Genomic DNA, 12,370 nt, shown 5'->3' with positions numbered 1-12,370 from the left:
TCTCTGCTGATTCTTTAGATGGAACTGAGACTGCCCCAACAGCTATAGATATAGATCTATAGAGATATATAGAACAATAGACCTATATCTATATCTATCTATATATTTTTCTTTTCTAAAACTGAAGGTTTTAAGTGTTCATAGCTTACATGATTTATTTTGTTAGTCTTAGATACGTTGATTTTGAGAGGAAAGGGGACCATCCAGGAAGAGATTGTAATAAGTTGTTGAAGATGTGACACCAAGGTTCAGGAGGGAAGTTGGGATGGAGAAGTAGGTGAAGTCTTCAGCCTATAGGTGTGAGCTGGGGTTCCCAGATGTGTGAGCCAAGATGGGAGAGTGGAGAGGAATGTGAGCATGGGGCCTGAGGAATGTGACTTTGGGGACTCCTCTCCCCACACGTAGAAGCTGAAAGGAAGAAGTAGATCCTGTGGAAGAACCAGAGAAGGAAGAGCATGAGAGGCAGAGGGAAACCAGGGAAACATGGAGGTACATACAGGAGTGAGTGTCACAAAGAAGGAGACCTGTTCCCCATGTCCCATGCTGCTAGCAGGTCAACAAGCGCAAGGAATGAGAAAAGGCCACTGAGGACGTCATTGTGACAGTTTCAATAGAATGGTAGGGTAAGAAATATGAATATATGGAGGAAAGAGTAACAGAAGGAATGGAAAAGAATGCCTAATGAATGCTCTTGGAAAATTTGCAGAGTAAGAGAAGGAAGAGAGAAAAGACAAGTGTTAGAGATGGCAGCCAGATTGAGGAAAGACAGTTTTTAGGAGGGTAAATCCTGAGCATATTTGTAAACAGAGGAAGTAGTATGTGAAGAGCAGGAGCAGGACCTGGAAGGAGCAGTGTCCTGGGGAGACTGGAGAGGGGGGGGGCGGAGCATGACTTTCCCTGAGACAGGATGACTCCCAGATAGGCTCACCAGTGCCAGTGGCTCGGATGACGTCAGGCTGAATGAATTTGAGAATGGTAGGTCCAGTTATCAGTTTTCTGCCTTTCTCCGGCAACCTGATTGTTGCAAAGTCTACTATGAGGCAAGGGCTAGAATGGAGATATCTTTCTGGAAGCTACTATTCAGTAACAAAGGAGACTCTTTGTGTCCTGCAGTACACAAACACACACACACACACACACACACACACACACATCTGCATACTAAAAAAGCCTTTGACACTTAAAGCTGTCCTATGAGGTCCTCTCCTCCTTTCTGATGTAACAGAAAAGTGAACATTCCCCACTGGCTTTTGGCCACAAAGATTTGGAAGATAAATGATTAAAGTGTGGCAACCACTTTGCAATATGGAATTCAAAGATCCCTCTCTTCTTTGATTCTCTTCACAGGGATGGCCTAATTAGTAAAGATGAAATGATGGCTTACTTCCTGAGAGCTAAGTCCCAACTACACTGTAAAATGGGACCAGGATTTGTCCATAATTTTCAGGAGATGACCTATCTCAAGCCAACCTTCTGCGAACACTGTGCAGGATTTGTAAGTTTGTCTGCCATTGTTTTCTGTCGTACGTAGTTATTTGTGCAGCATTCTGGAAGGTAGGAAAATGCTGCACTAAACAGAATCCATCGACTGCCTCAGATCAGAAGTAAAACATGATCGCTCCCTGAAATTGAAAATTAAATTAAAAACAAAAGCCAGATCTGCAGGTTCAGTTATGTTCTTTCTAGGAATGTAGGGCTAGTGAAGACAGAGAAGGTTGGTGAGCCCTGTGAGTGAGTGGTTTGTCTGTTAATCCCTGCTGGGAAATGTCATGCCCAATGATCCCTGGCATTCGTCACTAATACTCACAAGTGGGTGCAATTAGGGAGAGTATTTATCTTAGCCAGTTCCTCCCAGTTCTTGTTTCATATGGTGTCAGTCACTAGAAATCCATCACGGCGCAGCTCATTAACTCCTAACTAAAAAAAGGACAAAAAAAATCTTTTCGGAGAGAAGAGGAATATAATAATAACATTTACTCAGCGTTTGACAGTAGTGAAGTACTTCCATAGATATTAGTGTAATTAATCCCCATAACTAGCCCACAAGGTGGGCATTTTACTCTCTCCATTTACCTATCAAGATAAAGAGGTCTAGTGAGGATAACCCAAAAATGGCCAGGATTGAACTGCCAATAATTATCAGAGCCAGGACTCAAACGCAGGTGTTCTGACTGTGAATCTTGCTCTCTACCTACACCACTGCAACAAATGAAGATTGTACATGTCATACACCCTCCCGCCCCCCAACATCTGATAATTCTTTAACACCTAAGGTCAGCTTTGGCCCTGGCATTAAACAAAGACTCTTGGGCCCTAAACATCTTTTAGTTGATACCCAAGTTATAATAAGATGGAAAATGTAATACTCTAATTGAGGGTGGCCCAGCAGCCAAATGAATATGACTATTGCTCCTTTACCAGATGCCAGAGCTCAATCATGTTTGCTTCACTGAGCTGTCATTGTTGTTTTTTTTTTAATTAGTTTCAGGTGTACAAGACAAGGTAATACTTAGACGTTCATCATTCACATCCCTCACACTGTGAACACCCTCCCCCCACCCACCACCCCCCCGACCCCACACCGAGCCACCACACCACATATATAAAATTATAGTTGGCATTCATCAATGCCCATCAGCTGTCATTGTTGACCTACTTTGCCTATAGCCGATATTATGTGCTACTACTAAATTATACTTTTTCCCATTCTATGCTTGAACTGGCTTTGGGGGTCCTAAGGGCAGGAATTTATGTTCAAGCACACACCCCTCTGAGAGTGGGTAAATAAGAGGCAGTGTTACCTCAAAGATGACCCCAAGCTATCACAGCAGCTGACATGGTCAAGGGGAGAGGCCAACGTAACCAAGCTATCTTCGTCCACCCCAGACAAGGAGAGCTTCTCATACTTCACCACTGGGATTGCATCACCGGACCACTTTATTGTAAAATAGACACATCTTCTCTTTCATGTTTCTCTCTTATAATGGGAATTTGGGGATGTATCTAGACCTGAAAAATGCTGAAGTGGGATGGGGTCATGTGTAACTCTCTCCTGCAGAGCGAGGCCCAGTGAATCTGTTAGGTCATGGCATGGCTCAGCCAAAAGTCAAGTTGAGACATTTGTCCTTTGGTGTGTGGTATGAGAGTTGGAAGGCCCTTATCAAATTTCAGGGCCTTAGCTCTGCTCTCCGATCCTTCTGGATGTCTCTCCTTTCTGTGGAGGCACTGCTTCTGCAGAAGCAGCAAGATAGTGTTTCTCAGGATCTTCCACACGGACCTTCCACCTCTCAGAACCTTCCACCTCTCCCCAACTCATCAGAAGAGTTTGCTGATGCTAGTTTCTTGGTGCAGCTGTGATGAGGTAGATAGCTCGGAACTTGGAATCTGGAACCCTGGCTTTGGATCTCAATTCTGCCCCTTATTATCTCTGTCCTTGACCAAGTTATTGACGATCTTTGAGTCTCTGTTTTCCTATCTGTAAAAGGGGTTAATTCTTACCTGTCATGTTGTTATGATGATTAAATGATATCAGACATGTTACATGTCACATACCTCAGAGTAAATTTTTTTTTATTTTTGGTTTCCAGTGTTCCTTGATACTTTTGGAATTTAGTGGAAATGAACTCAAAGTTTTAATAGCCCTTTTACATTTTTCAAAATATATTTAATTTTATTGGTACAATTTAATTTGATCTTTATTCACAAATATTTTAAAAATCTGTTGGTTTTCAAAGGGATATATAAACATAACTCTCTAAATATATCATTGAAAGGAATTACAGGGGAATGCAAGAAACCCTTTTTCAGCCCTAGACCACCTGCTTTTGAAATAAATTCTATTTTAAGGGTAAAGAAAACAAACACACTACTTTAAGTATACTTATTTTAGAGTTAGAATTCAAGAACTAAAAGAATTTTGCTAATTCCCTTATTTTGAGGTCTGGAGAAGCTAAGTGACTTCCCTGAGGTCACATGGATCAGTAGGACCATGACTCATATCCAGGTCTCCTGACTCCCAGTCCAGTGCTCCTTACACCACAATCAGTCACTCCAAATCTTATAGCAGTCCAAGGTCTCGAATCAAAGGACTGTAGGAAATCTCCTGCATAGCCCTCTAAATGAGGTCACTCTCTCCTTTCCTTGGCTGGCATGCTGACCTAGAGCTTCTTCCTGCCTAGTGTTGTCTCCTAGGTATTAAGTAAGCCTTAGCAAGCAATGCCCTGGCTTCCCCTCCTGATAGGACTCATGCTTGGCTATATCTTTTTCAGCAGTTCCTGAACCTGTGCTAATAATGGGCCACATTTCAATATTAGGATGCTTCTTAAATCCTATCCTTTCTTATCCTAGATTGATGGGTTTTGCTTATACACACCACACCCAGGAGCAATGGCTTCCTTCCTGTCTTTCCCTCGTTACACATTCTTCTCCTTTCCCTACTTACGAGCTGTGAGACCTTGCCAAGTGACTTCACTGCTCTATAGCTCAGTCATTTCATCTGTAAAATGAGAAAATTATCATTCTTATCCCGTAAGGGTATTGTGAGCATTAAATGAGTTCATATACATAAAGAGCTTAAAACTGTGCTTCTCCCATAGCAAGAGTTTAAAAACATTAGCTGTCATCATTATTGTTGTTATTGCTATTATGAAGAGCTCCATGAGGAAACAATTTCTTATCACTGTGAAGTTTCCCAGAAGTGGGACTTTACAAATTACATAATTTCCTGGATCATCACACTCACTTTTTATAAAACAGAAGCTAATTAGATTCTCTTGAGGATCCTTATAGCTCTAACATGATGAGATTGCTCTCCCCACCCTCTTCCCTTCGCTGTATAGTCTCCTCCCCATTCCTCTTCCAGTCATGCTCTTGCTTCCAGTCAGTTGTCTTAAGAATCCTTCTTGTCTCCAGAGCAAAATGTTGCCCTGTCCCAGGAGACATTTGCATCTTGACAATGTATTCCAAAGGGCTCAATAACTTCTAAAGTTCAAAGGAATCACTCTCCACTGGTGGAATTTTCTTGTCAGAAGGAGGATGAGGAGCAGCCTTCCTGAAGGCCTTGAATCACTTCACATTGGCAGCTACTTACTCTTCTTAGAGGACAGTGATGCCCACACCCAGGGCATATTCCTCTCTAATGTATTGGGAATGACACTTCCATCAGTACCAGGAGGCCACCAGCCCTGCTTCTTTCAAAATCGTTTTATTAAGTAGATATCAGTCACCCAACCTAACCACCAAAGTTAGGTTAGGAGTGGGGCTTCTCCAGCTTGAGCTAAGACCATTTAATTCATCCATACTGTATGTTTCTAGTGTCTCTGGTACCCACGTGCAAGAGCTAAGGAAGGCATGAGAAAGAACATGGTAAGGCCTCTTCTTCATGAAGTTTATGGTGTGTCAGGAGGGCGAAGATATCACCACCAGGTTGGTGCTCTTGAACCACCTGGGCAAACACTCCCTCGCCGAAATGTAAGCCATCACATCTCTCGTGAGACATTTGTCACTTCCTACATCCCATTTCCTATTCAGTGGGGAGAATCTGGGCCTTCTCTGCATCTCCCAAAGCCCTGGCACAGGCCCAACACTGAGCAAAGGTGGAGAATGAATATATGAATAAATACTAGTTCTTTTCCTCTTCTGTAGTCTTTCAAGGTACAAATGCTACTCAGAAAATAACCTAGCAAAATATCAGTGCCTTACTGGGATGCGCACTGCTTGCGTTGCTTCCTTTCCCTCAGTGGGCACCAAGAGCAGCGTGTGATTAAAAAGAAGGCTGAGGATAGAGTGATAAAGTCTCCCCTGTCAATTTTGCTGAGAGAGCATTATACGAAAGTCCAAGAAATGCACCAACGTCAGTTTCCAATCCCAGCTCCTATTTGGCTCCCAGAAAGAAAAGGGAAGCAACATTCCTGTTATCACCCCAGCTGGAGTGGGCTGGGAGAGGGTTCTTCTGTCCTACAGGAAGGGTGTCAGTCCGGGACAGCTACATCCTGTTTGTGCTCCGAGAGTCATCAGCTGCCTAGGATTTCCTTCTCCTCGGCTGGCCTTGTTTTCTTTCCAGATTTTTCTTCAGGTTCCCTGACATACCTTTGTCTTTTGTTACAGCTCTGGGGCATAATCAAGCAAGGATACAAATGCAAAGGTAAATAAATATTCCTTTGTTAAAATTTTTAAAATGTGACATTTGGGACAGGAATCAAATTTGTCTGATGAAACCACAACAGCTCTTGGCATCATGGAGAGCTCGGGTCTTTTGGGCCACTGGCAAATGAAGCGCTAATGTGTCCAGGAAAGGACTCCCTGGAATGTTGGAGAGCCCGAGTGGATTTTTATAGCTTGTTAGAATAGGAAGCAAACCACCCCTATCAGCCTGCATACATCTAGCCCCCATCTCTAAAATGTCTTGCTGATCATCAGCACACAGTTAAGGTGGGAATTCTGAAGTGGGAAAGACCTTATCAGAATGCTGTATATAGGAACTTTATCCTTCAGGGGGAAAAAAAAAGTCACTTATTTCTGTAATACATATGCATTTCCTGCCACTGTCACAAAGCTATTTCTTTCTCTACTAAATCACAGATAATGATGAGAAAAGAGGGAAAACCTTAAAACTTATTTTTGTCCCTTTCAATGAATTAATTCATATGTCTCCTCATTTAATTAAAATGTATAGACAACTGAATAAATACATATGATGAATGCAATACATAATATTAATGGGAATTTAGGGATGTGTTGCTACGTGTACACATGAGATTATTACACACTGTTGGTAATTAAGAAATTGCTGAATATTTTATGCAGATGCTTTATACTGATTCCTTTAAGAATCTGGTAATTCTCTTGAAAAAACTACAAAAGGAAACACTTGATCACAGAATGACTTCAGATTAATATTGTTCGCTTGTGATGCCCTTGTTTCTCCAGCCATCTTTCAGTATTTGGCCTTCATTTTGCATGAACATGAATTTCCCTGAACTTCAAAGAGAGTCATGTTTTAGTGCTCAAAAAATACATTTCCTTTAGTTTTCTGTATCAGTCTTAGTCTAACTTGGATTTTTCTTTCAAGCAGCAAAGATACTACAGGATCTTACTGTTCAGCTATAAGTCATTAGTTTTATTCTGGTTTCTGTCCTGTATCCCCTAAAAGGTGTGCATGCAGACAAATACTGAATAAAGTCTTGGGAGAGACTAGAAGCTGAGGCTTTGTGCCTCATTCTGGCTTAGGGAGCCTCTTTGTGGGGAACCCATCTTGGCCTGGGAAAGAACCCCAGTCCCACGTGATTTGCATTTAGTTTGGGGCAAAGGCAATTCCCCACTCAGCCTAGGCCCTGCTTGTTGCCTCTCCAAGGCTTCAATGTGTAGAGGAAGAAGCTGAACAAATATAAGAGAACTTTAGGAACCCCAGGAAGACATGAGAGTCCGAAGGACCCTTTTCCAGGCTGTAGTCACACCCTGTGGGGCTGAGTCAGACTTTGAAATTCAGCACAGAATCAAGGGTGGAGGAGGGGAGGGTGGAGGAGGGGAGCTCAAGCACCACCTTGGAAGCCCAGGCAGCGTCAGACATACTTGGTTCACACTGATCATCTGTGACACTTTGGGATTTTTCAGACTGTGGAGCCAATTGTCACAAGCAATGCAAAGACCTCCTGGTTCTGGCCTGCAGAAGATTTGCCCGGGCACCTTCCTTAGGGAGCAGTCATGGGTCGCTGCCTGGAAGCCCATCCTTGCCCCCAGGTAATGTCCTCTATGTGCTTTCTTTCCCATCGTGATTTCTCTCTGCTCACCTTCCCACACCTGGACCTCTGTTGGGTTCTGAATCTAAATCTGGTCAGAATCATCATAAACACCAAGGCATTCTTCAGGGTGAGCAGCAGTGGCCACACCCTTGAGTCCCCCTCGAATCTCTCTGCTTTCAAGTCTCACTAACATGCGACTCTCCTGCAGCTAGTTTCATTCTGCCTCTGGTCTGTTCCTCTGGCACTTTGGCCCATCAGACGCCTGTTACTTGCACCAACTTTGATGGTTTGCTATGAAGCAGTCAGATGTCAAATAATCACAATAATCTTTCCCTTTCCAGTGCAGGATGAGGTGTTCGAGTTCCCTGGCGTTGCTACTGGCCACCGAGACCTAGACAGCAGAGCCATCACACTGGTTACGGGTTCTTCTCGGAAGATCTCTGTGAGGCTGCAGCGGGCCACCACAAGCCAGGCCACCCAGACTGAGCCTGTATGGTCAGAAGCTGGCTGGGGGGACTCGGGGTCTCACACCTTCCCCAAAATGAAATCCAAGTTCCACGACAAAGCAGCGAAAGACAAAGGCTTTGCAAAGTGGGAAAATGAGAAGCCCAGGGTTCAGGCTGGTGTCGATGTTGTTGACCGTGGCACAGAATTCGAACTTGACCAGGATGAAGCAGACATGGGTGAGACCAGACAGGATGGTGAGGTCAGTGTTGGGTCAAACCACAAATAAAATCAGAAGGAGGAAGTTGAAAGGGGCTGAGATGAGTGTTGCAGTGAGTCTCGGAGGCAATCTGGGTAGTTTTGAAAACAGAATGGTTGGGAATCAAGAAATACCGCTTTTTCAGTCTTGCAATTGGCCAGATATGTGACCCTGGGCAAATGGTTTTGTCTCTCTGGACCTGTTTCATATGTATAATATTAAACTGGGTAAACTTAGCGAAGGTTGCCATATCTGTGTACTGAATTGATGTCCCAGGGACCTATGATTATCATATATGTTCAGTGGACCAGTGTGTAGACCAGTCAGCTTAGTTTTCCAAGTTAGAACCAGGGCCCAAACACAGGGGAGCCAGCGGAAGCAAAAGACTAGTAGATATAGAAGGAAAGTTGGAAACTTTTGCCCCTATTTAAAAAAGACGCTTTTGACACCATCAGGGAGAATGGGGTGGTGAGAATCAGAGACATGGGGACTTCAAGGTTTTGTATGCCAGGATATGCCTCCACACAAAAATTACACTCCAATCATCCAAAGGAAATTGGGAAGCATATGGAATTTGTTAGAACAAGCTCAAAATATAAATTGATTCAAGATGGACTTAGATAAATTTATTAGTCAACACTCATAGTGTATTAAGCAAAAGGATTGAGGGAAATTGGTGTCATATTCCTAACCTTTAAAGCAATGTCATGGAGGGCAGCCATTTGCCTCCCTACTGAATCATTCTCATGAACCGAATATTGGGTTAGGCAGAGATCCTCGCGGATCAAGCCAGGGCTCTTTATTCTTATGGGTGGTCCTCCACATTCCACACTCTTCAGGAGACCTAAACATAGTTTTCCATGATGAGCAAAACTCCAATGACCTTTAACCAAAATTCCTCTAGTTCCTTCCTCATTGAGGACAATTAATAAGGAGACCACGTGTTATCATCAGTCATATGAAGTTTATTGTTAAGTTCCTGCAGAGCCATTTTTCCCTTTATGATAACACCAACTTTTAAAAACAGCTTTATTGAGATATAATTTAATATTATTACCTATCTAAAGTGTATAATTCAATGGTTTTTAGTCTAGTCACAGCATTGCACAACTATCACTACAACCTAATTTTACAACAGTTGTATCATCTCCAAAAAGAAACCCTGTACCCATTAGCGTCACTCCTCATCTCCCCCACCTCACTCCCACCCTAGGCAACCAACTGATTTACTTTCTTTCCCTGTAGATTTGCAATATCAACTTTATTTTTAACACTTCCCCTACTGGTCATCGTGGCAAATATGTAGTTCAGTCCTATCTTTCCACTTCTTCTACTGGCCTAGCACAGTTCAAGTTGGAAATATAAAAGTGAATAAGAATATGACAGTGAGTGAGAAAAAGAAACCCCAACAAGGAGGCTTTCAGAGACCAATGTTTTATGCATTACCCTTTAGGAAGCATTGCCATAAACATCCTTGTTAGACTCTATATGGGAACCTTTAAGATTTCATATGCTGGGTGGACTACACGATCTTTTAATTCCCTCTACATCTTGCGAGGACAAAGTACTGATCATTTGAGATAATCTCTCAAATTTATCTGATAAACTACTTTCTAGGAACACTCTTATTGTATTAAACGAGACCCAGCTGTGCAACAGGTTCTCATTCATATTGCAGGATGGCTGACTTCAGGCTGAGGACACTGAAGGCAATAATGTTGACATTTGGAAGGAGCATAATGAGAAACTCTGAATAGTCCAGCGCTCAGGAAGTTATCTGAAAAGATATCTGGACGTTTTCTGCCTTGTGACACCGTGGAATCTCCCTGATTGGACTGTGGGACAGAGGATTTACCCTATGAACTATTTATTTCCTCCTCCCCTACCCCTAGTTTGGTGCCATGAAGATTGTGTTATGTAGTTGATTGTTTTCTCATGTATCTTTCTCTAGAGCCATTCGTATACGGGTGAAATGAAAGCTTTTGTGCATGTACTTGATACTTATTCTCTAAACTCTGACTTTGCTTTCTTTGTGAGAATATTATTTCAGTATTTTTATAAAATTTGGGGGGATATTTAATGAGGAGTTGATTTTGAGGTCTTTTTATGTGCTTTCTGGATGGGACCAGAACTTAACATTTTCTTGAGGGACAAGGATGCTCTCAGATCCTGGAATGCAGTGATTCTTCTAATGACGATCTGTTGCAAGGGGAAGCTGTTTACATTGTTCTTATCATACGGTTGCTATAATGATGTGTAACAAGTCACATGTTTATATATCATGTAAGTCTTACCAATTCTGCATCACTAGGAAGCTATGACACAACCATAAAAAACTCTCCTAATATTTATAATTGCCATGGGGGATAATTAACTGTACTTGTCCCATCTGACTAGAGTTACCGATCTTTCTGAAAACTTCTAAGACTGCTGTTAAGAAATGTGAAAAACAAAAAAATAACTCAATCCTTTGTAGATAAAATTTAGGAGAAAAACAACCAACCAACCAACTACTTAACAAAATGCAAAACAACCAGCAATTTTTAAAAACTCAAAATAGTTTTAAGAATTTTGTGTGTTAAAAAATAATATTTTGGGATGTGAAAGAGAACTCTTGTGCTCTTCCTAAGAAATTGTCATCCATAATTAAAGAATAGAGATAGAAAGCAAATCATCACAAATTTCCTTTGATTAGCATTTCATCTAAAATTTTGAAATATCAATATTTTAAATATGTTCCTCTGACCCAAAACAACTACCTGTGCGTCTCTTTTTTACAAGAGGAGAGAGAACTTGATTCAAGATGTTCAAAAACAGATGGGATTGAGCCTGTGATCTGCTGCCGAGTGACCAGTCAGAAACTGGTCTGCATTTGGGAGATTAAGTATATATATTCTACATAAGGCTAAATGCATTTCTATTTGAATTTGGGGCAGTCACTTCAGTAAAAAAATAAAATAAAATAAAATAAAAAATGCCTTTCTTCTCGTTTTCCATTAGGTAACTGACAGTTCTGCTCAGGAAACATCTGTTGAATACCTGCTCTGGGCAGGTCCTGTGCTAGATGCACAAAGACAAGTCATGCTTGGTCTCTGCCCTCAGGAGCTCAGAGCCTGTGAGAATTATGTCAAGATGATTGCTTAAAATACGATTCCAAAATGGCTAGAAGTGATTTAATTGTACGATTGAGAGACCAATTTGCAGAGATATTGCAAATTAAATGAGGGTATTGGTTGAGGGAGCTGTGATGAAGCTGGGTAATCAGAGAACTCACCATATGCAAGCACCCCAAAAGGCAAAGCACCATCCCCAAATGTTGGTTCTATGTATATACACTATTTCTACTCATAAAGGCAATGAAATATATGTTAACAAAATTAAAAACAGAAAACAGCAATTTGAGTACAAGCAAACTTTCTTGTGTGTTTTTTTAATTTAAGAAAATTCAGGAAAAACTTGTTAATAAATGTTGGATTGTTCTTTTGCTATTCAGAGCAATTATTTTACTTGCCACTCAGTTTGGATTATTTTTGAGTTTTCACATATAAGAAGAGTTTTATATTGTCAGACTTCCTGTGACAAAGATACTAAATGTTTCCTGAGTAAAAAACAAATAAACACAAACAATAAGAAAATAAAGCAAACATGTGTACATATGTATATAAATTACATGTGTGTATGTGTATAAATATGTATATACACTACTATTATTTGCAGAAATTTGAGTACATAATGAGCAGCTTTATAGTTTTGATTATATCATTTACTCACAACTAACAGTGACTGTGATGTTTTCAATCTATCAATTTCCCATAAGGAATAAAATAAACAAAATGGGCAAACCCATGTTGGAGAAGAAAGACATTCCTCCAGACCTTCCTTTTGTAGTTTTTTTAAAAAAAATATTAGTTTCAATTGTACAAAACAA

At 41.2% G+C, this 12,370-nt stretch overlaps 1 protein-coding gene across 2 annotated transcripts in view; it reads left to right on the top strand.

The window, feature by feature from the left end:
- The window catches only part of RASGRP3 (RAS guanyl releasing protein 3), a 36,410-nt gene extending 24,300 nt beyond the window's left edge, over positions 1 to 12,110 (top strand). For both annotated transcript variants that reach the window (XM_081068466.1, XM_081068465.1), the window contains 5 exons: positions 1,348 to 1,495; positions 6,106 to 6,142; positions 7,612 to 7,737; positions 8,081 to 8,445; positions 10,121 to 12,110. In XM_081068466.1, the coding sequence (XP_080924592.1) occupies positions 1,348 to 1,495; positions 6,106 to 6,142; positions 7,612 to 7,737; positions 8,081 to 8,445; positions 10,121 to 10,129 (685 nt within the window). In that variant the 3' untranslated portion in view covers positions 10,130 to 12,110. The remainder of the gene's footprint in view (positions 1 to 1,347; positions 1,496 to 6,105; positions 6,143 to 7,611; positions 7,738 to 8,080; positions 8,446 to 10,120) is intronic.
- Positions 12,111 to 12,370: the final 260 nt, after the last annotated feature.

The sequence above is a fragment of the Rhinolophus hipposideros genome (genome assembly GCF_964194185.1).
Source record: "Rhinolophus hipposideros genome assembly, chromosome: 12".
NCBI classification, from domain to species: domain Eukaryota; kingdom Metazoa; phylum Chordata; class Mammalia; order Chiroptera; family Rhinolophidae; genus Rhinolophus; species Rhinolophus hipposideros.
This window is presented reverse-complemented; position numbering and strand designations above follow the sequence as displayed.